Raw genomic sequence first — 27,335 nt, 5'->3', positions numbered from 1 at the left:
GAACATTTTAGCAAGACTGTGCGTGTGTGGATTGGATGGGCTGTTACTGACGTCTGGTGATAATTTTATGTCAATAGCACCTTTAGAAGTTTCTTTACTTGGAAAATTGGTGACTTGTTCGATGCTTATTTTACCTGCTGTAAATGTGCAAAGTTCTTAAAGTGCTCCTTCTGAATATGCATTACACAGTAAAGTGAAGGTCAAATATCTAGGGGCAATAATGATAATAACAGCTCTCCTGATTAAATTTGGTTTTCCAAAAGCTTAGTGTTACCGAATGTTAATGATTAACCTCACCTGAACTGCTCTTGATGCCATTGACCAAGCCTTTCCCAGGGTTGAGGATCTCGCTCCTTGAACCATGGGTTTCAGACATTTTGATGAGCCTGGAGCTTCTGTCTGTGTCCTTCCTCCTGAGGGAGGCTGATCGCGGCGAGGCAGAGTCCTTAGACTGTTTCACTGGAGTAGAAGACCTCTTCCTGACTTCCCCCTTTCGAGCAGGAGAGGCTGACTTGGGTTTCCCCTTTCTCAGGCCCTTGGTGGTCTTGTGCTCCTTCTTGAGAATTTTCTCTGTACTGCTGTGATCATTGAGAAGAGCCTCTGGATCCACCATGCACACATCTGGGTGAGGTGGGTGGGGTAGAGGGTCCTTCATCGGAGCGGGAAGGGGATCGTGAGTCTTCTGAGATGACCGTGGTGATGAAGGATGGTGGCCACCACCAGCTCCAGATAATTTGTCCACCGGCAGATGCTCAGCATCTTCGTCTGAGTCCAGATTTCCCTCTGCCGTTATTGATGGACACTCCTCAGTTTCTGGAGGGACATCAGAGTCGGACTGTGACGGCAATGACTCGCTCACTGATGTCGGTGGTGTCTCCTCACCAGCTAAAGTCACAGCCAAACCAGATGACATTGCACCAGGCAGCTGGCCTTGTCCCTGTCCGGCATCTCCATGGTGACTCTGAGCATGGTGGCGCCTCTGCTTGTGTGACCTCCTTTTCACAGAGTGCTGCTCTTGATCATCCTCACCCCCTTCCTGGGAGTGGCCACTGCCACAATCAACTTCACCCTCATCACTGGAGAGCTGGTGAGGGCTGGGGTTGATGAAGGATGGAGAAAGTTCGCCTTTGCGATGTTTGTATTCACAGGAGGAGAATCCTGGCGGGGATTCAGAGGAGGAAGTTGCTCCAGTGTTCAAATCCGAAGGGCGATCAGTCTTTACATCTCCTTTGCTGGATGTTTCTGTGTGGTACGTGTCTTTTGAGGTACTGTGGGCACTTGCCATCCACTCCATTCCTTCCTCATCATCATCACCATAACCTGGAGGGGGGGCACTTGGAAAGTCGTCCGGCCTTTGTAGAAGCTCCCAATCAGATATACTGCTCTTTCTCCTTACCTCTAATCTCTCAGACGGCATCTCCAATAAGCTTTTCTCCTCTGCTATTTCGGCCTCCCTTTGTTTCCCATCTTCTACCTTTTCACTCAGTTTGGGATCACAAGTTACTTTTTTCTCCTCTGTGATGTCTTTAATGCTCTTTTCCTCTGGTTTCTTTTCTTCTATTACCTGTTTGAATTCAGTGTCTTTCATTTTGTCTGCCTTTTCATCTTTTTCACTTGATTCTTTTTCTGACACCTTGGCATCATCCTTTAGTGGTGCAGTATCCCCAGCACTCTTTTCTTCTTTTACCTGCGATTGTTTCTCTTTCACCTCTTCTGATTTGGGCAGGTCTGTTACGGCACATGAGGTTTTGGTAGTGTCAGTGTCACTCACCGGAGTGACCGATGCTGCCTGTTGAGCTGTTTCCACCGTTGCATCAGGTTTAGACACAGCGGTTGCAGAGGTAATGGCGACTGTCTTTGTTTCTTCAGAGGATGTTGTACTCTGTGCGACACATGATTCAGTTATTAATGAGAAAGTCTGTTTTTGCTCAGCTACTTGGATTTTTTGACATTCGATACGACACGGTAGGGTGCCATCCTCCATTTCAAGGGTATCAGGTTCCTTCTCTTGGGACTGTTTGTCAGAAGAGTCAGCCCTTTGGAGGGGAGAGACATCAAAGCGTGCTTCTGATGTGGATGAACTCTCCTTAACGTCTCCTGTAGTTTGTAAAAATGGTGCTGTTGTGGATGCTTTTAACACAGGTTCAAGCATATGAAAGCTGTCAGTAGAAGATTTTGCGTCTGGCTTTACAGAACTACTTTGATCTTCTGGCTGCTTGGCAGTAGTAGACACGCCTGGAGATGATGGTTTGCTCTCTGCAAACTGACTGGGCAAGGACTCTTTTGTTTCAGGTTTTGTCATTACCTCCATGTACTCGTCTCTTTGAAACCCTCCAAAGCAGGAACTTGTTGACGCTGCCGCAGTTGATGGTTCCTCTTTGGCCAAAGATACTTCAGAGGTTGATAATTTATAAGGTTCATCTTTGCCTCCCAGCTTTTGGCTCAGATGGGTAGACCCTGAATATGAATAACTGTACGATGTTGAGGAGTACGTCGAAGCGGAGTATGTTAAGCTTGTGTATGGGCAAGGTGATGAGGTAGAGTCCTCGTGTTTTTCTGTGATACCAGAAGTACGCCTCACATCTTGACTTCCTTCTTGGACATCTCTTTGGCTTAAATACTTATCCTCACTTTGCTGGGAGGCATCTGAGAGCACAAGGGTGTCTTTCCTGTCATCCTTCAATGCTACTCCATTCTCTTCACTGTAGTAACTCTCATACCTACTATGTCCAATATCAGCATAGCTACCTGTTAGCGGTGAGGATGGACTGGACGTAGGCTTTGACATAGAATCAGTTTGGTCTGTTGCCAAAGAGCTGCCAGTTAAGCTACTCGTGGATGTCGGATGACAGGTTTCCTTTGATGAAAGACTTGACTCTGGTGATGGAGACTCTTTATCTTCAACTCCTTTTTTTGATTCTAGTACATCAGATGAAGAAACACCCTCTGCTGACGACAACCTCCTCTTTGTGGATGGCTCAGGGGACAAATGCTTTTTGTCAGTATCCTCTAATTTTATTTCTTCAGTATGTTTGGGTGTAACTGTTGGAGCAACAGAGCTTTCATCTATTTTCTGCGCACACGTGTCTGTTGATGAAGTTGTTCTGCCTTCGTCTTTACTTGCTGCTTCAGGAGGTTTGGATGTGCTTGTATCTCTAGCAGTGGCCTCCTCTTTAATTGGTTTTGGTTCAGGTGCTTTTTTACTTACATCCTGGACTTCTTTATCCACGGCTTTAAAAGCTGAGGCATCATCAGGTGTCATCTTACATACAGTCTCCTCTTTAGTTGAGTCAGGGACCTGTGACTTTTTATTTGAGTCCTCTACCTCTGCTAACCCAGCACTGTCACCAGAGCTACGTCTGCACATTTCCTTCTCAGACTGTTCTCTCGCACCTTTTTCCATATCTATGTCACTTGACTCTTCCTCTTCTTCATCCTCCTCCTCATCCTCATCTTCATCTTCGTCATCATCAACGTTAAAATCCTCTCCCTCAACAAGTAATCTTTTGTCTATCAGGCTCTCTTTTCCTTCAGCACAACTTAAGGATTTAGATGTAGCAGAACTGCTAACTTCGCTATAATCAGATGCCAAAACATTATCATCAATTTCATGTCCTATAAATGTGGCCGAAGAGGGACTCCTTGAATCACTCGATGCATCCTCTCTCTCTAACACCGATGGCTGCTGAGGTAAAATGTCTTTTTCTGCAGGCGAGTACCGACCAGATGGAGATCCCTCTCTATGGTCGCAGGAGTCAGTTTTGTCTTTGAGTGACTCCTCAGATTTTTCTTTGTCTTTTTCTGTTGCTTCCTTTTCTCTGAATTCTCCAAAAGGTGAAGCAGTACCTGATGCTTGTTCACCAAGATCTGTCTGGCTCCATGAGGGAGAGGGTATTTCTTGTCTTACGCCTGCTGATTGAAGAGCAGCACTGCTGGACTCTAAATCACTTTCTACTGGTGCCTGTGTTTGAAAGGCTGCTGAAGCACCTTCCTTTATGTCATCTTTCTCTTTTTCTGACCTCTCTGGTTTGTCTTCTTTTGGAGTGAAAGAATAGGCCTCAGCAGCTTGAGACATTTTGTTGTCTTGCACCTCTAAAGCTGAAAAGCTTTTGTCAACATATGGTGTGTCTGCCCTTTCTTCTCTCTCACTCTCTTCCTCTTGGCCTTTCTCACGGTCTTCATATCTTGGGGAGTCACTTCGACTGTGGTGGCTGCTTCGCTCGCTCTCTGTGAGGGAAACTGGGCTGTAGTCGACTCTGCTGAATGAGAGAGGTTCTTCTTTGTACTGCTCATCCAGGAGGAACATGGCTCCTCCAGCTTCCGCCTGGCTTGATCTTCTGTTATCATCAATACAGATGTCAGAAGCATGATCAAAACCAAGAGAAACTTCTTGTGAGTCCAAATCGTGATCTCCTGGAATAGGTTTTTCATATGGATCGTACTTAGAGGCGCCAAAGCTGTGCTTCTCGTCTTCAAGCCTTCCACTGACAGTCTCCTCTGTGCTCAGTTTTTCACTTTCCACTTTTGCTGGGCCAGCCGTGCGTCTGACATGTTCAGAATCTTTGTCCAGCATAAAATACGAACAAGGTTGTGATAATCCCGGAGACGCCACCTCTCGTTCTCCTTCCATCTCTCTCTCTGTTTCTTTTACTGGTTTCTCATCCAGTTTTGTCTTCTCTGGAGCACTCTGGATTCCTGAGCTCACCTCAGCTGGCATCTGTTTCTCTTGATGTGGCATTTCCTCCACGCTAGATTGGCTTTCAGTACTTGAAAGTGTGTAGCTCATAGGTTGGCTGTCTGTGCTTGATATTGCTGACAGTGCTGGCTTTTTCTCAGATGAGTCTGACACTGGTTCTGTTTTGGCAGAGGTTGTCTCCTTTGATGTGGGAATATCAAAGGATGGCTCGGGCTTGGCGAGTGGTGCAGGTGTAGCTTCTATTTTTGCAATATTTTTGTCTGCTTCAAGGAAAAGCATGGACTCCTCTTTCCCAAACTCTTTGAAGTCCTCATCCATAGAGGGTTCCTGCATTGTAAGTGTAGGTATAATCACTGTGGGCTGTTGAGATGTAGGTGATTTTGTTTGATCACCCATCTGTACCGTTTGGGTTAAAGGCAAACCTGCAGAAGAGATGTCATGGTCAGATTTTCTAGGCTCCACTGACAAAGGTCTGGAACCTGCTCCTCCCATACAAATGTCTTCATCCTCTTCATCTTCTCTGTCTTCATCAGATGACTGAACCACAAATGCAGGTTTGTACTCTAACTTGGATGCCGATACTTCCTCTCCAGAGAGCACCAGAGCAGGTTGCTTAATGGTTTTGTCCATGTCCTTCTCCTGTAATTCCTCTTTCTCCCATTTCTCCTCTTTGGTGTGGTCTGCATCAGAGACATCTTGTTTTTCCTTCTCTGAGAGCTCATCGGTCTTTACGCTGGCAGAATCCTTTTCTTTAATCATCGTTTCGTCCTCTGTCTCTTTCTTTTCTTCTGTGATGCCTTCAGATTCGTATGTGTATTCTTTTTCTTGCTCTTTTTCCATTTTCTGTTCTTTGCTCAGTTCCGCAACATGTGTATCATCTTTTTCTTTTCCCATCTTGTCTTCAACACCAATAATGACCCCTGATTCTATATCTTTTTCTTTTGTATCCTTTAAAATTTGGTCAGGAGATTTACAAACGTCATCTTTTACTGACGTTGCTGCCAAAGAGTCTGGCTGCTTTTCGACTGATGCAGCTCCAAAAATATCCTTCTTATCTGCTTCAGGACGCGTATCAGAGGTCACTCCATGTTTATCACTAATATCAAAAACATAATCTTTCTTAGTCTTCTCCTCTTCCAAGGGCTGGGTCTGTGAAAGACCTACTAGTTTTCCATCATCTTTCCTAGATTCTGGCTCAAGAGGGGAATCATCTTTTATTTCCTTCTCTTCTTTAGAAACTGTTGGAGTGTACACCTCCTTCTCCGGTTCCTGTTTGATAGATTCTGCATCACAAATGTGATGTTTGACCGTATCTATTGTTTCATCCTTAATGGTTTCAACTTTAGATGGTTCTGTTTTTTTTGCATCTGTGGGTTGCTCGTCAGTGGTGTCGGCTTCTTTCTCTTTTGTTGCATCACCCTTAACAGTTTCTTTATCCTTCAAATCTTCCAAAATAGCTTTGTGGTCATCAGTATCACTCTTCTCCTGCTCTTTAGGCTCCTGCTTTATTTTTTGTTTCTCAGAAATGTCACTTTTTTCCACAACTTTGTCATCCTCAGTGGGTTGAAAGTTGGTATCATCAGTGTCTTTTTCCTTCATCTCCTTTATGGGTGCCCCTTCAGAAATAATCTGTTCATCCTCTTTTTTAATATCTTTATCACAAGTTTCCTCCTTTGGTATTTCTTTTGCCTCTTCCTGGATGAGTTTTACATCTGATGGAGCATCTCTAAGTTCAGCCTCCTTTACCTCGTCTGTGAGGGACTTGACACCAGCTGTGTCTTTGGTTTCCTGCACTATGGAGGGTTTTGCATCAGAAATTACATCTTTAATAGCGTCTGTATCTTTTTCTTCTTTCTTGGTGGGTTCGATAGCAACACTATGATCCTGGATTGTCTCTTCTTCCTTGGACAGTTTGACAGTCAGCATTTCCTCCTCACGTGTCGTCTTCCTTTTTCCTTCTTCTGTGGCTGATTCCACAGCACAAATATCTTTACCATTTTCTCTGTCTTTTTCGTCCTGCGCTGCTGGTGTAGCACCAGCTACAACAATTTCTGTGCTTGTTTTGACAGGAGGAATCTCTTTGCTCATCATTGCATCCTCTTCCTCCATCTTGGCGGGTATGGCAGAAGGAGTTACGTCTTTACTCAATACTTGTTCCTTTTCTTCTTCTACAACTGGTTCGACGGTCTGAAGTGTTTTCTCTGTGTCTGCTTCAGTTGGTGTAGCTGAGAAACTATCGACTTTAGATACGGTCAGGTGATCTTTTTCCATCTCGGTAAGTTTAATGGTGGCAGCATCTTTACTTTCCTCTTGTTGCTTTTCTTCTTCACCTGCTGGTTTAACACCAGAAATTTCATCTATGCTTGTAAGTTTATCTTTTTCTTCTGCCAAGGTAGGTTTAATAGCAGGAGGAGTCTCATCTTTACATATGCCCTCCTTCTTCTCCTCTTCTACAGTGGGTGTGAAGATGTAAGCGTCGTCCATGTTTGTTGTTATATCTTTAGCCAGTTCCCTGGGAGCTGTGGTGTCATCACTCTCTTTTTTGTCCTTCTCTAGCTTTTCTGTGGCTGGTTTAGCCACAGAGTCATCTTTACACACTGTTGCATCCTTTTCTTCTGACTTGGTAAGGCTTGGTGTAATATCCATACTAATCTCTTGCCCCTTTTCTTCTTTTATAGTAATGGCTGATTCATCTTTTTTGCTAATACTGTCTTCTTCTTCTTTGCTGACTTTAGGAACAGTAATGTCAAAAATCTCTTTTTTCTCCTCTTTCTGCTCAACAGTAAAGGGCTTGGCAGCAGAAGAATCTATCTTATCCATCTCTTTTTCCTCTTTATTATCTTTGAAGACTTGACTAGTATCTAATGTTTCAGTCTCCTTTTTCTTCTCCATGAAAGGGAGATCTTCTTCCTTTCCCTCTTTCCCCATGTCTTCCTTCTCAGGCTTGATATCTGAAAGGTGGATTTCTTTGACTTCTTTTTCTTGAATCTTAAAAGTGCTACTATGAAGGGTGTCACTCTTTTCTGTCTCTTCCTTCTCCTCCATCAAAATCTTGCTATCAGACACATCCTCCTTTTTAACCTGTGTCTCCTTAACCTCACCTGTGGTTTTGAGGTCAAAATCATCTTTTTGTGTTTCGTCTTTCTGTTTCTGTTCATCTGTAAGTTTTTTGTCCTCAGGAGCATCAGTTTCTACCTCTACTTCTTGGGCCACTGGGGTATAGTCTTTTTCTGGCTCCTTGTATTCATCTTTAATATCAACAGTCAATGTGTCCTTAGCCACTTCCTCTTTGACAGGTCTAGCATCAGAAGTATCATCTATCACTGCCTCTTTCTGTGTGTTCTCATCTGTGACAGATTTAATGGCTGAAATGTCTTCCTGAATGACAGATTCCTGCTTCTGTTCTTCCTTGATTTGTTCAGCATGTAAAGTATCGTCATTTTCCATTTCCCATTCTGCCTTGATGGTTTTAACTGCAGGTTTATCATCATGATCATCATCATCTTTCTTGTTATCATCATCATCATCGTCCAGGAAACGACTCTCCCTGTCTGGAAATTTACCTGTTTCAGGCACTTTAGGTTCTTTCTCTGTGAGCCTGTCGTCAGATTCCAGTGAATTGCTCCCTAAAACTGGTAGTTGTACATCTGTTACAGGTTGTGCAACAACAGGTAAAGTTTCTGCCTGTTTTCCTTCATCTTTTGGCGCGAATGAAGCGTCTTTTTCTTGGTCTTTGATCACTGGAGCCTCTTTCATGTCTTTTTCAGATAATTTGTCCAAAGATTTTGCAGATTCTACTTCATGCTGATCTGCTTTCTGTTGATCAACCTCTGTCTCAGTTTTTGCATCATCTTTTGCGCCTTTTTTGTCCTCAGTTGTGGTCACTATATCGCCAAATTCCTCTTGCTTTTGCAGCTCCAAATCAGGGAGCTTCATCTTGTCTTCCACTGGTGACTGACGAAGTGGAGAGTGAGCTGCGCTTGAGGGTCCAGACTGCGGAGGAGAGGCCATTTTCACAGTGACATCATCTGGACTGAAGCAACGCTCTTCGCTCTCTGAAGTCACTGAGTCGGATCCGAAAGGTCTAGTAGGCACAACAGATGAAATGTCTTTAGGTGTAACTGCGTCAATATTTTCCTCTTCAACTGGTAGATGGTCAGGTTTGAGGTCTTGTAGAGACTTTTCAGGTGACCCCGAGCTAGCAACTTTTTCAATGTCTTTCTCTTTACCCTGCAACAATTGGGTTGAAGCGTAGCCCTCTTGGAGTTTTTCAAGTGAAATTTCAACATTAGGAGTTTGGTCTTCTTCCTCCTCCTCCTCCTCCTCTTCCTGAGTATCTACAACCTTAGCTGCCATTTGCACTTCTGCAACAGGAAGTTGTAGATCATCAGATGGAGACTTGGACTGTTTGTCTTCTTCCAAAGAAGGTGGTGAAAGAGTTCCTGCAGAAAGTGGCTGCTCTTTGCCTTGAGTAGAGTCAGGCGGAGTGGGCAGGGGACCTGGAGTTTTAGGCGGCTCTTCAGATTGAGGTGCTGCAACGGATGCCACCGACTGATCTTCAGCGATAGATGTAGGAAAGGAGGATATTTTGTCGTACTCTGTTATGGATGTTGCAGAAGATACATGCTCTTCTTCTGCCAGAGGAGCAGTGATGATGTTGGTGAACACCGATACTTGCTCTTGCACACCTGGAATAAAACCTTTCTCTGTCATGGCTGCAGCTTGTATCTCCCTCATGCCGTGGATGTTTACAAATGAACCCGTCTGATCTGGAACAGAGATGTCGTAGGCACCGACGTCATACTGAAGATGTGGTATTCTCTCCTCTGCCTCCTCGTGAATCTCCTCATCAGAGATAGTCTGTTCTGTTTCAGAGTAACCAGGAATAGTTTCATCTTGGATGTAGGACATGGGTTCAGCTGCAGCAGCACCTTGAGCTACTGAGGTTATAGGAGCAGTAGCCCCTCCAACATGTGATAGGTAGCCTTCCTCCTCTTCTTCTTCTTCTTCTTCTTCCACTTTGACCTCAGTCAGAATTTCTGTGGTTTTGCTTTCATCCATATGTTCAGGTTTGATCTCTTCATCAGCTATTACATCTAAATCTTCCACCTCCTCCAGTTCAGCCTTCTCCACTGCCTCCTCCTCTTCCCTTGATGGAATCATCTGTTGCTCCTCTGTAGTCACAACCTTGGCTAAGAGAGTTTCTGACTTCTCCATTTCCTCTAGCTCGTGTTTTCTATCAAATGCTTCATCTTTTGCCTCCTTCCATTTTGACTCATCTTCCTCCTCTCCTATTCCCATGTCTTCTTCCACCTCCTCCTGTATTTTCTTTACAGCAGCTGGGGGCTCTTCCTCTTCTTCCTCATCCTCATCCTGAGTTTGTGCTCCCTCATCTTCAAACCTTTGAGCGTCTTCTAGTTCTCGCTCCTGAGTCACTTCCTTGTCTTCGTCTTTAGCTTCAGCTTTGAGTTCTGCGGCTGGTGCTTCCTTTTCAGGGGACTTTGTTCCAGGTGGGATTTCAGACACTTCTTCGTGTTTTCTTTTCTCTTCCGTTCCTGCTTGCGGCTCAGAAGAGACCTTATTGCTGTCCACCAGCTCTGCTGAAACCGTTTTAACTTGAGTCTTTTTAAGTTCTTCAAACTCCTTGGTGAGGTCTTCAGGTGTGGAGGGAACAGATGTTCCCTCAACAGCTCCATTTTCTACCGGTTCAGGTTGTATAACTTCAGGTTTGGACTCCTCTGCTTTGGGTTCAGCGGGTTCAACCTTCACCGTTTTGCTTTTGCCAGTTTTGGCTTTACTTGACACTTTAGCTTTATGTAATGTCTTCCTTACCTCTGGTGTAAGTGGTTTCAGGTCAGGCTTAGTAATTTTTCTTAGCTCAGGTTTGGATGAGTCCTTCTTCTTGTCATCCTTGAACTTTGCATCCTTCTTGTCATCTTTTTTGGCAGAGTCATCCTTCTTCACTTTCTTGATCTCCTTTTTTTCCTTGTCCTTTTTCTCATCCATCTTTGACACTCTTTCCTTGGAATGTTTTTTCAGTGATTTTTCTTTCATGATTTTTTTCTTCTCTGGCACTTCAGTTTTAGATTTTATAGTCTTAGTGGGCTTTTTCTCCTCTTTTTTCTCTGATATGTTTTCTTTCACAGAGTCACTCTTTGCCTCTGTGGTGGCTGACACATCATCCTGCCCCTCGACTTCTTTCTTTGGGGCCTTTGCAGTGGTCTTCGGAGAGGATTTGAGACTCTCTTTGCTATCCGTTCTTTGTTTTAACTTGGTTTGTTTTATAACAGAGGGAGGAGCTCCTGAGGCAATGTCCTTTTGTGTGGCAACAGGATAGCGCAAGAAGTCAAGGTGCTTTAATTTTTCAAGGCCCTCTAGGATCTTGTTTTGTGGCGCATTCCCGGGGAACAGCACCCTAACAATCTTTTCTGTAGGGCTGGCAGGAAGCCATACAACTAAGGCTGTGACTGAAGTCAGGTAGGGCACAGATATTTCTCCTTCTTTCCCGTTGGGCAGCACAATGCCAGTTTTGGCCTTGCTGTTGCCAGCCCACTTCTGCATTAAAAATTGCATCTCTTTACTGTCTTTGACAGGGTTGAGAATGTACATGTCTAACCGGCCCACTCCCATCTTGTGGAAAAGTGTAATGGGCTCAATGGTGTTGCTGACAACTCGAAAGAGAGGCTCCGGCTTGACGCCGAGTTTGTTAAGGTACTGCAAAGTAAGCGAGGCCTCTTCGATGCTACGTTTCACTTTAAGATTAGATTCTGGCATGCGAAGCTTCTCTGGCACGTTGAAGAACACAACACCTAGTTCAGGAGAAATCAGGTTCTTCATCCAGTCACTATAGTTGGTGGAGCCTTGTGACTGCTCCTCTTCCTGTTCTGCTATCTTCCTTTGAAGAAGCCCATTGATGCCCGGGAGATTGTCAGCGCCGATGTGTGTGAGGAGTATTGAGTCGATGCGGTCTAAGTGGCGGACCAGCTTCCAGAAGCAGGACTTTCGATCGGAGCCTCCATCCACTAAGATGTTGAAGCCATTCACAGCAAAGAGAGCAGAGTCTCCTCTTCCGCCCGGAAAGATGTAGCAGCATGGCTTGGAAAGTTTCAGGAAGCCTCCAGAAGTGGGAGGCTCCAGGAGGTCAAAAGGTGAAGGGACATCGACGGTTTCAGAGACGTACTCTGTGAACTCTGTGACACCCTCCATCTTGGGCAGAACAGGTTCAGGGTTTAGTTTGTATTCAAAGAACTCCCGCAGGGTCTGCTGCTGTCCCAGGGAGCTCCAGCCCACCTCCCCGCGGCAGGACACAGTAAGTGTAGCCTGCTGCTTGGGGGCTGATGTGCCCAGCAATTCACTGACCTGCAAGAAAGGCACACCCAGACATGTCTGAGTCAGTGATCATACGCATAGAAACAACATAAACTCTTATGTCAAGGGAAGAAATGACAAAAATGATATTTCAACTAAACGAACCACCAAAACTGCCTAAATAAATAAATAAATAAATAATACAGAAAATAAAAATAGGCAATTGGGGATTTCAGTTTTTAATTTGATTTTGTATTATTTTTGTGTTGTAATGAGATGCTTAGACAATGACTTGCTTAAAATTATTTAAAACTGAAGGTTCAGCTGTGTGTGCATGTATGCTGCTAATTGAAACAGACGGTAAGTCAGAGCATCCACACGAAAAAGTAAATAGTCCTGACTGACTGCACTATTTTCAGCTAGATTAGCTAAGCGCCGCAGCTCTTCAGCAATCTCCCGACTAAAGGAAGTCATTTCTGCTGTGAGCCTGGCATTGATCAACAAAGGTGACACCATGGCACACTTTGAATGACAAGCCCTCATTTCCATAATGCAGAAATGCAAAAAGTGTAAAAAGAAATAAATAAACATCTAAGGAAGCAAACAGGAAACAAAGTGAAGGGTAAATAATTAGCAAACAAATACATTATAAAATACTTTATAATTAAAGTGAACTTATGATAAAACAAAGGCAAATAAATATAGAAGTAAATTATACAGATTTTTTAAATATAAATTAATAGTCGACTTTATTTATTTATAGTGCTTTTTATTTAATAATCGATTGACTTATTTCTTCTTCCTCTTCTTTCGGCTGTTCCCTTTACGGGTGTCCTGTCACACTGCATGTCCTCCTTCATTACATCCATGAAGCTCTTCTAAGGTCTTCCTCTTTTCCTTCTACCTGTAAACTTCATCTTCAACATCCTTTGTCTGCACATGTCCAAATTACCGCAGCCTTGTGTCTCTAACTTTGTCTCCAAGCCGCTCAATCTGAAACGTCTCTCTCATTTCTAATCTTGTTCATCCAGGTACTACCCAATGAATATCTTAAGATTTTCAACTGCCACATCCAGCTTGGCCTCCTGTCTTTTCTTCAGTGTCACCATCTCCACACCATGCTTCATAGCAGGTCCCACTATCATCTCAATAAACCTCCCCTCTCACTCTTGCTGCTATCCGTCTGTCACAAATCACCCCTGACACTCGTTTCCACCCATCCAGTACCACAGTTCTTCTCTTGGCACCCTATCGTCTGCTTTCACTAGACCTCTAGTCCTTCTGTCTCCATCACCCTAACTTGCTGCACATCCTTTTCCTCTTCCTTACTGTACAGCCTAACATACAACTCACTACAAGCCTTTCTTTTTGTCACTTCTTTACACCTAGTCTCACTACTTTCTTCATCTCCCTAACTATCCGACTTTGTTTTGTTTTTTTGCTAATCTTTTCCTTTAACTTACTTCCTCATTCCACCACCAAGTCTTCTTCCTCTGTCCAGAAGATCATACACATCAAACACCTTCTTCACCTCTACAGCTGTGTTTTCCCAGTCATCTGGTAACTCGTCCCTACTACCCAGAGCCTGTCTGAACTCCTCTCTGAACTCTGTGCAACACCCTTCTATCTCACTTAATTAACATATTTATTTGTTTAATTTTATTTTGCGAGCTTTGATCTTTTTTAAAAACTGAACGTTTAGAAAGTTGGGACAGGAATACTTTCAATTCTCATCATCTTTTGTGAAATATACAGTTATACATATTGTTTGTCTTTGTAGTCATTTTACAACTGATAAAAATTTGCATTTGTCCTTTGAGAGTAAACAGTTTTTAACCACACACATAACTGTGAATGCAAAATCTGAATGTTGTTATTCGTTTCATTATTACCAAAGAACAGTAGATGGCTTACCCCAGGATCAGTAAAGACACGTGAAAAGGTCTGGGAGGTGAAAACACCAGTTTGAAGGAGGAGGGCACCGTGATCTGAGCTCTGCCCACTCAAGACCAGAAGCTTGTGTCCTGCTGAGTCTGTGACTAAAGACTGGATCTGGGACACACACAGAGGAACAAAGGACAGAGAGGGACAGAGGACAGTTAAAGGGGAGCCAACACAGCCAAGATAGATAGAGAAATACCTGCATTAGTGATAAATAAAGATTCACTTAAACTGTGTCAAGGTTAACAAGATTAAACATTAATGGCCTGATTTTTTTCACGCTTCTTTCCTTTCAAAAGGGACAAAAAGATAATGCCGAATACTTGATTTAAGCAACTGAAATAATTTATTTTGTGTCATAGAAAGTCATAGAAACAACTCAAATTTGTGTGCAATAAAGAGATGAACGTAACTGAGGAAAATGACATGGAATAAAGAATTTGAATTAAGTGTATTCGTGGCCTCACCACTATGCTTTAGCTTTGCCCCAGAACCTTTGTACTTATTCTACCAATTGGGAACTCTAAAGCAGTCATAACCTCGCCAATTCCACACTACATTTGGGTAAACATGTAATATGGCTTAACATCTGTGGAAAGGTCTGCCATTTAAAAAAGGACTTTTAAGAAGAAAACAATCTCCATCTGTTAGCATAGTTTAATTTCAACATAGTTGTTAACATACATCTGCTCAAACATGTCTGAAAACCATCTGAGCACAATGAAAGCAGAAACCTCTGGAGCTGAACACAAAATGTGACGCTGGTTCCAGAACATAGCTAATCCCCAAAGACTCCCATGTTAAAATGTCTGACTTTACTGCAATAAAAAACTGGCAAGGTTGAAATTTTTTTTAAGCGGAGTAAGGGGAGTGGTCATATTGACACGTGTCAGCAGAACAAGCACAAATGCAAATGTCGCTGATTGTGTGTCTGCTAAGCGTCATCTCTGCTAAATGGTGTCGCTGAACTGGAACTCTGTTTTGTGCATTTTTGGAGCCCTTTTAATGGAATTATCAGACAAATAATGTGGCTTCATAGATGCTGACTGCTAACTAAGTTTGCTTGCACTGGCTGGTAGCTTAGGGCTTCATCTTCTCGTCCATATATAGTAACTTCTGCCTCCAAAAACATGGGGCAGCCAAACTAGTCGGTGAAATCACAGTGGGTACATCCATATTTTACATCACCTATGGTTCTGATAAACTATGGAAGGAATAGTAACAGCTAAAACCTAAACCAGAAGAAGTTAAAAAGTTCATGAATGTCATTATCCTCAAAGAGGTTTTCCATAAAATGGTAAATGGCCTGCATTTGTATAGCGCTTTTCTAGTCCCTAAGGACCCCAAAGCGCTTCACACTACATTCAGTCATTCACCCATTCACACACTGGCGATAGCAAGCTACATTGTAGTGTTACGATTCGATGTTGTCAGTGTTTTGTTTTAGGCGTGACTGTTATGTGTTTCCTGTTTTACTTTGAAGGTCTGTCTTATCTCAGTGTGTTCAGATTACGCTTCGTTGTCTCGTCAGTTCTGATTTGCCCCAGCGAAGACGGACGAAGGCCGGACAGGCCCCTCGGACCCTCCAGCGAAGACAGACGAAAGGCTGAAGCGGTCCCTCCCTCGGACCCTCCAGCAAATGGACGAGACCCCATTTATGTTACACCCCAGCCCAGGGAACCGGCGTGCGACATAAGGAAAATAAAAATAAGGAAAAATGCCCCCCCACTCCCTGCTCTTAAGGAGGACGAACCAACAAAAAACAGCTACTATGGATTTCACAACAGCCAGTCAGTTTATTGAGTCCCAAAAGGTAGCAGGCATCAGGGTGAGCATGGCCAAAACAACAAACAAAAACTCTAGAAATTAAATGCAGCTGGCTTACCTTCACAGAAAACCCCAAACAAAAATTACAGGTGTCTTACCTGCCTCCCTAACCAAAAACAGGAGAAAAGGTTCCCAAAGAAAAATGGCTTCTCACCCCTACAGCTACCGAGTAAAAACAGTATAGACAACTATTTACATCTATATACAACAAACTATTTACAACACAGGGGGAAATCACGACCATGACAAACTGAAACACAGGGCTTAAATACATAGAGGGAGCAATCAGGGAATGGACAACAGGAGGGAAACACAGCTGGGGCAAATCAGAACTGACGAGACAAGGAAGCGTAAACTGAACACACTGAGATAAGACAGACCTTCAAAGTAAAACAGGAAACACATAACAGTCATGCCTAAAACAAAACACTGACAACATCGAATCGTAACAGTAGCCATAGCTGCCCTGGGGTGCACTGACAGAGGCGAGGCTGCCGGACACTGGCACCACCAGTAGGCTTAGGTTAGTATCTTGCCTAAGGATATTTGACATGCAGCCAGGAGGCAGCCTGGGATCGAACCACCGACCTTCTGATTAGTGGCTGACCTGCTCTGCCACCTGAGCTACAGCCACCCCCCCATAGTTATAAAGGAAAGTTAGGTAAAATAATTAGGTAAAATAGGACTGCTAAACACAGATGAACTCACTATAAGCATCTCCTTTTCTCACATCAATAAACGTAAACCAGCAAAGAACAGCAATTCAGAACATGCTGCTCTTACCTCTGATAAAACAGTGCCTTCTGAAGGGTTGACGAGCACTACGGTCTCTAAGACATCACTCCTGTGGTGGAGAGTCCTTTGTCCTGAAAGAGAAGATGGAAAACCTTTTAAAAAAAATTTTTAATGTAACAAATCTGAAGAAAGGTTATGGAGGCCCGAAAGGTCGAATGAGGTAAACGACTTGATCGAAACTGCTGGCAGACATTCAGCCATCTGGTTTGAAGACATCCTGTTTGGATTGCATCCAGACCTGATCTGGAAAACCTCTTTGAGTCAGAGAGATTTACTGTACTGCATTCTCCACTATATGTGGGGCAGTCCCTTTATAGAGACAGGCAACCCACTTGTGCATCAATGCAAGAGCAAAAGTTGGAATAAGAAAGAGGTCACAAATGTCTGTTGGGTGAAGTTTAAAATTAAAGCCTCAAGATTTTATTCGTTGTTTCTCTGCGCTCGTCTTTCCTCCCTTCGTTCTCTCCTCACCACAACCTGGTGAGGGAGATGGCTCCCCTCCCTCAGGCTGGTTTTGCTGGAGGTTTATTCCCATTAAAAGGGAGTTCTCCCCTTTTTTCTGCAAAGTTCTCGATTAAAGGGAACTGCTGGGTCATAAGCTTGCTGTATGCAAGTTGCGCTAGGATGGCTAACACCATTTTATACAGTGCATTACAGAACTTGGGAACAATGTCCGTAAATTGGACATCATTTTTCTCTATTTTTTTGACTGAATAGAAACAGTATTTGGACATGGATTGAAAGTAAACACTAACGCACTTATACATAGAGGACATAAAACACGCGAAACGCAAGAAAATTGAAAACACTTCCTTACATTTTTTTGTGCATTTAAATTTTTGATATTATGTGTCTCCCCCAAAAGTACACCACAAATTAAAAGTTAGGTTTTATCTCACTTATTAACAGAGAAACAATCAACACTTTAAATTCAAAGATTTAAAACAGCAGCAGCATGTCAGAGTCATGTCATGTTTAGCTAGAAACAAGCCACTACAACAGAGGCTGCTGTCCCATTTTGGAGAGCTCAGCCTAGAGTTTATATTTTAGTTAATGTGCAAAAGTTACATATGGCAAAATTCCTATAGCTGCACAGGGAGTCTATGGAGATGCTGAGATCTCTGTTGCACTGATGTTGATCACAGTCAGCTTGACTATAGTATGAGTTACAAAATCTTTATATGGATGATGAGCAAAATATTGTTTTATATTCGTGCAGATCATTTCATCAAAAGTCTTTGAGTGAATGGGAATGAATGACACAGGGACAGCGGTCAGCTTCCCTGCGTTCTCGTCTAATGTGTTAGGCTGAGGTCTGGCATTTTGTTAGCAACTGACAGCTCTACTCACATGATTGGTAACCAATGTATTGTTTATGTAGTACTAGGTGACCAATCCAGGGCAGGGCTTTTAGAAAGGTCTAGACAGGAGCTAAACGTACAGTATGTAAAAACAAAATGACATTTTAAACATTAACATTTAAAATAAAATAAAAAAAACACTTACTTACTAAATGAGCATAAAAATGGGAACTATCATATTTGTTATATTATGTACATTACTCATTTTAGAGGTGGTGTTAAGCTTTTAATTCCCCTTTGTTTCAGTGCAAATTAGATATCTCAGAGCTCTATTAATAGGAGGATCTCAGTGACTCCACCATCCGCTGGGATCTTCAGTGCATCCCCCGAGTTTGCAGAACTTTGCCTTCCTCTTTGCGATCTGTCACGTGTTTTCCATGAAAAGACTAATGTAAAGGAAAAATGCCCCCCCACTCCCTGCTCTTATCAATCAATCAATCAATCTTTATTTATAAAGCACTTTTCATACAGAGAAAATGTAGCACAAAGTGCTTTACATAGTTAAAAGCAGCCCACCCCACCCTCCAACTCACTCCCCACACTCTCAATACACATATATCCCCCCACCCACACACACATACACACACGCGCACACTTAAAGAGTAAAAATTGGGCTGGAACAGCATTAAGAAAAAACAAAGTACTGTTAAGATGCAGAGGAGTTTGAATGAAACAAGTAATTTAATACATTAAAGAGAAGCTCTGAAATGATTCCACTTGAATATCAATAATGCAATCAGTGTGATATTAAGTCTAGACCATCTGTGATCACAGGAAGAAGCACTCAAATATTATATTGCACACAATAATCACAGACATATTATCTGTTTTCAGCTGATCTGATTCATCCATTTATATCCTTTTTTTTGTACCAAATGATATTAGTATAATTTTGAAAAAAAGAGTGAGCTGAACTGAATCATTTTGTATTCAACCACATTTTTCTCTTTTCTACAAATCATCTGTGACATTTTCAGAAAATGTCAAGAGTTATTTTCTCTCCTCACAGTGATTCTACCTATTCTGAGATCATGAACTCTTTCACACAGGTGATCTTTTTGTGGTGCGTCATAAGAACTAAAAGCTGCATATCACGTTTTCAATAACAATAACAATGGTTCAACGTAGAGTTAATAAACTTTATATTATAATTAAGCTCCCACAGTTTTAACACCAAAAACCACAGCATATATACTACTATTATCAAGGAGAAGACAGGCTCTCTGGATATTTACATTAAATTACAGATGTTGGTTGTTACTTCAGGAAGTGAACAATGAACTTTCAGACGGTCTAATTGCCAGAGGTGTGGACTCGAGTCACATGACTTGGACTCGAGTCAGACTCGAGTCATTAATTTTATGACTTTAGACTTGACTTGAAAAAATGTTCTAAGACTTGTGACTTGACTTGGACTTTTACACCAATGACTTGGGACTTGAATTGGACTTGAACCGGTTTACTTGAAAAGACTTGATATTTTACCCCAAATACAAAATTTAACATGCATATTATATAGAGATTGAAAATGTGACGTCATTCACGGGTAGAACCGCAAAGGATTCTGGGAACTCGTGGCAAGCGGTACTAGCGCACGCAGGCTTTCAATTAAAATCAGTTATACAGCGATAAAAAGAAACACAAGAAGCCGTTGTATTATTAACTGCAATAGCCGGTCGCATGACAGCCACGGGAAGCCGACGGGTAAAGAGATCGGTTGTTATCGGATTACCTCGTTGAAGAGAAATTGTTCGAGCCATGTTTCCGAAGTAACAAAGACGCGATGGATGGCCTGGATTGCAGCCATTCAAAGGTCAAATATAACGTCCCAGAACACTCCAGCTCACAGGTTAGTCTGCTCCAAGCATTTACACAAAGGTCAGTGTTTTTTAGTAGTTAATACGTCACTTTCATAACATAATTGGTGATATAGGTTACAAGCAAGTCTGGCGCTGAACAGAAATTGTCGCGCTATGCTCCTTTATTTATTGTGCATAAATAGTGAATTGTCCTGACACAATATTGCGTTTCGCCTCTGTTATTATGGTACATTGACAAAAACATATACTTTTATTCACAGGATAAAACAGGTTTTTTGTATCACTAATTGCCCAGTACGATTACAGCATACAGTATTATTGTCACTGCTACATTTCTGTGATGCTACCAGGTCCTATTAATAAACGGTTAACGAATGTGTATTTATGAAGACGATTTGTGAGACTGGTAAACTTATGATACGTACGATGGTCTTTCGTTCTACACGGTGCATTTCAAGGTCCTGCACCCATCCGTCGGTAAACTGTACCTGGGCTTGTTGCAGTGACCGGAAGTTACTAAACTTCATGAGTGTATGCACTCACTCCAAGAACCGTATGATTATAAATATGCGTATAAATATGCTACGATGAGATAGCTGACTTCATCTAACTAGCAAATGTTTTCCAGGCTACGTTGGTGATACAGTTTTTTTTTAATGTGTATGATATTTTTGTCATGCGATTTTAAAGCTGGTCCTACAACCGCATCCAAGAATAACATGCAGCTTATCTCAGAACTGTCGGTGAAAATTATTCTTGGAGCTAGGTTTAATTGAGCTGCATTTTAAAGAGGTGCAATTTCACAATTTGTGTATATTTTCTAAGTTCACTATTTTGTCATGTGTTGAGAAAAACACAGATTTTAAAATTACATGGTCTAACATTTACATTTAGCATAACTGCAACATGCTTTTTTTCGTTTTTTTTTTAAAGACTCGAAAGGACTTGAAATTCAAAGTTTCAGACTTGTGACTTGACTCGGACTTTTACACCAGTGACTTGAGACTCGACTCTGACTTGCCTGACATTACTTGAGACTTGACTTGAGACTTGAGGATAAAGACTTGAGACTTACTTGAGACTTGCAAAACAATGACTTGGTCCCACCTCTGCTAATTGCTTCTTTTTGATTCAAATGTTGTGGTTCATTAGGAGTTACACAGGGATATGGTTGATGGTTTTTGATATCACCATTTCATAAACACAATATCCTTTTTTTATATTTGATTTATGTCATTTGAGAGTAATAATTGTGTTTAAATTACTGGCACACGTACGTCAGCTTAATCTCTCTTCTGAGTGGTCTTGGAAACAAAAGCGTTTGGACTTCTTTAAGATTCTTGAAGATGTTTCCTCTCTCATCCGAGAAGCTTCTTCAGTTCACCTCTGAGTGAATGTTGGAATGTCTGAGGTATTTTTTTTACATGTAATTTATGTGCATAATTTAATAAACAAATACATGCCCATGCTACGATATTGGTTGACCTGTTCTTGGAACTGGATAAATGCAAAAACTGAGTCATTTTAGCCCATTGCTAGGTGGTTGCTAGGGAAAATGATGACATCATGCTATCTGATATAGATGAGACCCTTATAGATACTGTGATTTTTAGTTATCATCTATTTCCATTTTTAGTCATGTTGATATATTAAATTGTGTCAGTGTCCTTATATAGAGCCCTTAAAACTGGCTAGTTTAAAGTAGCTATACAAATAAACAAGACTTCTGCTTGCATTTAGCATTCATTATGTTTTGATTCGTTTTAGCATTTTAAGCTAATTGTTATTGTTCATTAAGCTCTCCTGTTACTGGTGCATTAAACTACAAACAGGAAATGTGAGCTAGCAATACTACTACCATAGTGAAAGACTATTTTCATCCAAAACCTCTTTGCATCTTGACTGATTTATCACAACTAAGGATGCAAACAGTTTAAATTATGAAACCCATGTGAACCTATAAAGTGGATTTATTTTCATATTGCAATGTATTCTTCATAAGGCAGCATTCTGCCAGCATCATTCAACCAAATTAGAAGATGTGGCTCCCTCTGTTGATGTTACCATAGGAACACACTGCAGACCAATAGAAAGCAACGATTTCTAATCAACTGACAGCTTCATAGGGTGAGTGGCGATGAGAGGTCACTGAAGGATTTAACTGAAGAACGACACCCCTTGCTGGGACAGCAGTCAGAAGTTCTAACACTCCAGCAGATCTGCCCACAGACGCGTCCGGTTTCACAGCACGATGACTAAGCTGCGAGGGTGAGCCATGATTTGCAAGTTTGCTTTGATACTTTAATCCCTGGCAAGAGCAAAACGCAACACCGAGCAGCCTCGTCGATATGGACAATAGAGACACTGGAACCACAAAGCTGCAGGATGAATTTGTTAATTTGCTCTCACAAGAACGAGGCCCATACACTTGGTGCTTTCCTTTGACCTCCAGGTGAAGCAGATGAGGAGAGACTCCATTAGCTGCTGCCGATGGCTGCCCGCAAGCTGATTGTTCGCTGACACTGCAGACTGGTACGACAAGATACTACAACAACAAAGACACTCTCTGTCAGTGTGAAATGCTGATGTTTCTCCTCGGGGTCACAGCACATCAACAAGCCTCTCAGAGGGCTCGCTGTCACTGCAGGATGAGATTTCTCAGACCACGTCACCTTTACTCCTAATTACTGCTAATGGGGATAATTCTGTGTAGGTGACAGTGGTGCACTGGCAGGTTAAAAGGCCCTCCAACACTCAACTTTTAGCATTTTGTTATTATGTAATTCAGGTGAAGACCCCTCCCCTCTTATGTTTTAACCCTCTCAGGCCCGAATTAATTTTTTTGCTGCTAATGCACAACCAAGTCCTGCAGTGGTACTTCTGAGTAAAAAAAACTCATAAAATATGTATGTGGGATAATCAGGTTGTTAGGTCTTAACTGTTGCAAATCTGCAACGTCTGCCTGGAGAGGGTTAAGGGGATTTAATTAAAAGAAAATGAATTTCAAACAACATTTATAATCATTTCATATTTGGAGGTATTTTTTTTAAGATGATAAACATTTTTTAAAGCTGTCCATATAAGAAAATGTGCAGCTATTTTTTGTTTTAACTATAAAAAATATAAGATTTGGGTGGTATAAACTGGAAAACCTGCGAATGGGGTACAGCAGCAGAAGACACCAGGTCGCTCCTTTCCGCTGAGAACAAAAAACTGATGCTACAGTTCATAGAGGCTCACCGAAACTTGACAACAGACTGGAACTGGTGCCAGGTCTCATGAGTCTGATTTTTTTTTCTTTATGTTAGAATCAACAACATGAAAGAATAGATCCATCCTTCCTTGTGTCAACAGTTTATGCTGGAGGTGGTATAATGATGTGTGGGATGTTTTCCTGGAACACGGCCTCTTAGTACCAACTCAGTATTGTTTAAGATTACAGCCTGCCTGAGTATTGTCTTCCTTAGTCGTCTTTCAGTGACTGCCTCTGTCACAAAGCTCAAATCAGCTCAAACTAGTTTCTTGAACGTGACAGTGAGATCACTGCTTTAAAATGGCCTCCACTGCCACCAGATATCACTTCAGTAGAGCACCTTTGGGATGTGATGCTGGGAGATTTGGATCATAAATGTAGGGCCAACAAATCTGCAACAGATGTTATCATGTCAACATGAATCAAAGTCTCTGAGGAATGTTTCCACAACCTTGTTGAGTCTATGACATGAAGACATTAAGGTAATCTTAATGCGCTAGACTTAACATACAGACATGCACAAGATAAATGTAAAAAATGTAAAACAAGTAGCAGGCAGAGGAGTTTAGATGGTTGTAGGCAAGTGAAGGTTAGGGCACCGAGTTAGTCATCCCTCCTACTGAGGAGCTGGAACATCAGTAATGAAAATTTCTTGTCCTTTAAAAAGACAAGGTATTACTACTACTGCACTATACCAAGTCACTGTTTTATCATTATCTTTATTTATTTATGTTTTTACTTTTTAACCCAATGTGTCCTAATACATGCTGTTTCTCTGTGAATTATAAAAATTCTCTTCACATACACAGTGAAACAACCGGGTCAGCATCATTATATTCCTGTCTCCAAAATAATGATGTAAGCTACATTATGAGCCAAGGACATAATGTATTTCCATAGTGTCATCTGTATCTGTCTGAACATGGGATACATCAATGCATCAGCAGGACTTCTTCAAATAAGATGAAACTGACCAATGGCAGTGGCCAATTTAGCAATGGATAAATGACTAAATCTGAATGAAACCGTTATAATAACGATTGTTTTGTTTCACAGTAAAAAAAAAAAAAAAAGGGTAATACATAAAAACAAAATAAACACACACAAAAAAGAAATATTGTGAATAATGCTGTCCCAGCTTCCACAGCTATCCAGCCTGTAGTTCACTCCAAAACCACAAATACCAGCATGTTGCTGTACATTCAGGGCACACCATTTACCTTCAGGACAATGTTGGTGTTCTTCATCTAACCTCAGTTTTTCTTTGTACACAGGCAGGTTCAGACCCAGACACCTCGACATTCAACACAAAATGTCAGCTTGCTCCTTTATTTTCTATCCTGTCCTAACTTTTAATTCATTGTCCTGTCATGTACTTATTGTTTTACTTTTGTTTCTCCTCTGTGTGCTTGTCCGTGTCTCCTGTTTTGCAGTTTTAAAACCTCCCAAAATGAAGCTTTTACGTTCAGTTGGGTAGATGTGATCTCTTACATTCTGCCTCTATTCCTCCTGGTGATTCAGGCTATTCCTGAAGCTCTATTTTCTCCCACACTTCTGATTTCCCACGCTGTCAGAATCACCTCATTCTCAATTTCAGCATCACTACTCTTGTCCAGCGAACTTTCTGCCTACGCTCTCCGAGCCAATCAGCACCCACTCCCTGTTCTTTAAATTCATTCTGCGGTAACTCTGCCTTTGATCTATTTTGTATCCATTCTCATCTCATCCAGGTTGTTCAGGACATCCATCATTGATTAATGAGCTCTTCTTATAGAAACTGCTGTTGTCAAAAAGACAAAAGTGTTACACTGATCGGCCACGTGGACTACGAATCTGCAGGACAGTGACAAATGACAAAGTCATGTGCAAGTCCTGCCAAAGTTTCTCACTTATCTAATGAACATGATCAGCATAAAGAAAGCTGTCAAATGCTGGTGGATTTTTCAGTGGTTTAAATTAACACACAATTAACACATATATAAATCAAAATATCCAACTTTCAAGAATTTTCAAGCATTTCCATGTATTTAAAGAAACTAAAGGTAAAAAAAAAAAAGGTTAATGACAAACATCATTGTTCATATCAGCCTTTTAACCCAGTGCCCTGTGATAAATTCCTATTGTAATAAATAATGAGACATTTACTGGAAATTACAGCCCGGTGATGTGAGTCAGCCTTGTGGGTCTCAGTACACCGAGAACCAAACAGTGCGAAGCTAAAGGCTCCTCAGGCAGGCCAGCGTCTGCTCCACAGCTTAAATGTGTTTGTTTAAAGAGCCCTATTGAAGACAGCAATGTTCAGCCAAGTTGCCCTCATCTATTCATCCCTGTGGCTTTCTTTTACTGGCATTGCAGCCAGCGAGGAGGCATCATCCTATCACATAAAGTGACGTCCAAGCAAAGGCAGTGAAATGAAGACTCGCGCTGTTCAGACTGGCTGATTTTCACTTTTTTTTTTTTAAATTTTTAAATAACTCATATCTCTGCAGAGGCTTTACTGCTTTTAGAAGGTCCCGGCTTTCCGTCTGAGCTGAATTTGTCTTAAGTACTAATGACATACTCGTATCAAATCAGCGCTCAGGCTTTGTGATGTGTCTGCGATTTTAACATCAAAGCAGTGCATTAGAATATCATTGTCACAGATTTTACTAAGTCCACAACAAAGACTGCAGCCAAAGATAAATCTTCCTATTTGTTAGCAGTCGCTTGGTGAGTGTCGAAACTGCAAAGCACAGTTATTTTTTTTAAACAAGAGCAATTATTTTTTTATCATATATAGTGTAACAACGGTGGCCAAATGTAAAATAATAATAATAATAATGATAAAGTCAAGTAATCCCCATTAACCAAAAGATTCAGGCTTCAGGCTGCTCTAAACTCAGTTGGTTTTATATAATGATAATGAGAGTGGATACATGTTGTCACCTCTGGCACGCAGAAGCCCCGCCTAACACAGTGGATGAATTGAGAGACTGCTCCAGGGCTATAATTAAGGATTATTATAAACAGTGAGTCATGCAAAGCTACTCAGTCTGAGCATAAAACTATGGAGATGAAAATGAGCAGATATTGAAGGAAATATTCAAGGAAAGCCTTTCTCCTTGGTGGCCGTTCTACTTAATCATCTGTTAAGCTTCTTTTTAGGTAGACAGTTTAGATGATGCCACCATTGTTAAAAAAAATCATCTTAATAATCATTTAAAACAATCAAATACAGATAGACTGACCGATGTTGTTTTTATTTCACATTTTACAATGTTACTATTTTACATTTGACTATTTTACTAAAACTGGCCTATTCTTTAAAACGATATATTAGAAGTATAGCCAGTAATGAACAAGATTGTACATTTTATTGTATTTGGTGATTTTTTGTGTTGTTTTTTTTTAATTATACCTTCTCTAGCATTGTCTTTTAACTTATTTTGTTTCTATATTTTTACTTTATTATTATTTAATTAAATGTATTTGACACACTAGGCTGCTTTATTTGATGTTTCATCTTTGATTGTTAACTGCTGCACATTATTTGTTTTGTTTCATTACATTTCGCTCCATCTGATTATCCGATTGTCACCGTTAATTGCACTAACCTGCAAGAAAGGTGTTAGACAAAGAGTTTGATTAACTAAATTGAAACTCTGCTCTGAGGTTTTTTTTTGGTTTTTTTGGTTCTTTTAAACAGCAAATACCTCGCAGGGCCAAAGTATTCAAAAATAAAGTTTCCTTTCTTATGAAAACTTTGTGATTACTTGCAGCATCTGGGTACTGTGGTTAATATTCAAATAGGAGCACATTAATTCAGCAACTTCATATTTTTTGACAATGTGTGACAACAGTGTCTCTAAATAAACAATCCATTGAGTGGATTTTGCTTAGAGGGCTCACTGCAAGGTGCAAATCTGTTAAACTTCTGTTTTTCCCTATGTTTGTTCCTTGTTTCACCCTGAACTTCAAAACTGTTACATATAAATTTCATCAGTTCAAAGAAGTACTCGGTAATCCATCGGAGACATTCGTGCTAACACATGTCTGCAGTGGTCCATCTTCTTGACAAAAATAACTCTGGCAGCAGGTTCCATGCTGGGTGTCATCTGTCCTGCTTCCATCGGTTGAGTTTGGGGATCTTGGGAGATGTGAACTCTTCGCTTCCCCTCAGTTTTTGCACGACTCTGCATGTCAGGCCCAGAGGAAGGAAGGTCATTTGTTAGACAGGACTCAGTGTTTCAGCTCTCGACTCTCTCTTCTCAGCTGACCTGCTTGATATAAATATCCACGTCTGAACTCCCAAAATGAGAACGCTCTGTTTAAAGGCGACTAAAACGGAGCACTGA

General features: G+C 41.4%; 1 protein-coding gene across 1 annotated transcript in view; it reads right to left on the bottom strand.

Annotated features, from left to right (window-relative positions):
* The window catches only part of map1ab (microtubule-associated protein 1Ab), a 95,114-nt gene that overhangs the window by 5,464 nt on the left and 62,315 nt on the right, over positions 1 to 27,335 (bottom strand). The window contains exons 3-5 of the mRNA XM_085282887.1: positions 16,556 to 16,638; positions 13,919 to 14,056; positions 298 to 12,055 (exon numbers count right to left, since the gene is read on the bottom strand). Of these exons, the coding sequence (XP_085139013.1) occupies positions 298 to 12,055; positions 13,919 to 14,056; positions 16,556 to 16,638 (11,979 nt within the window). The remainder of the gene's footprint in view (positions 1 to 297; positions 12,056 to 13,918; positions 14,057 to 16,555; positions 16,639 to 27,335) is intronic.

Source organism: Mchenga conophoros, linkage group LG7 (assembly GCF_057382185.1).
Source record: "Mchenga conophoros isolate Kocher_MC1m ecotype Shallow Benthic linkage group LG7, M_conophoros_male_GT1.1, whole genome shotgun sequence".
In the NCBI taxonomy this organism is placed as follows: Eukaryota; Metazoa; Chordata; class Actinopteri; order Cichliformes; family Cichlidae; genus Mchenga; species Mchenga conophoros.
This window is presented reverse-complemented; position numbering and strand designations above follow the sequence as displayed.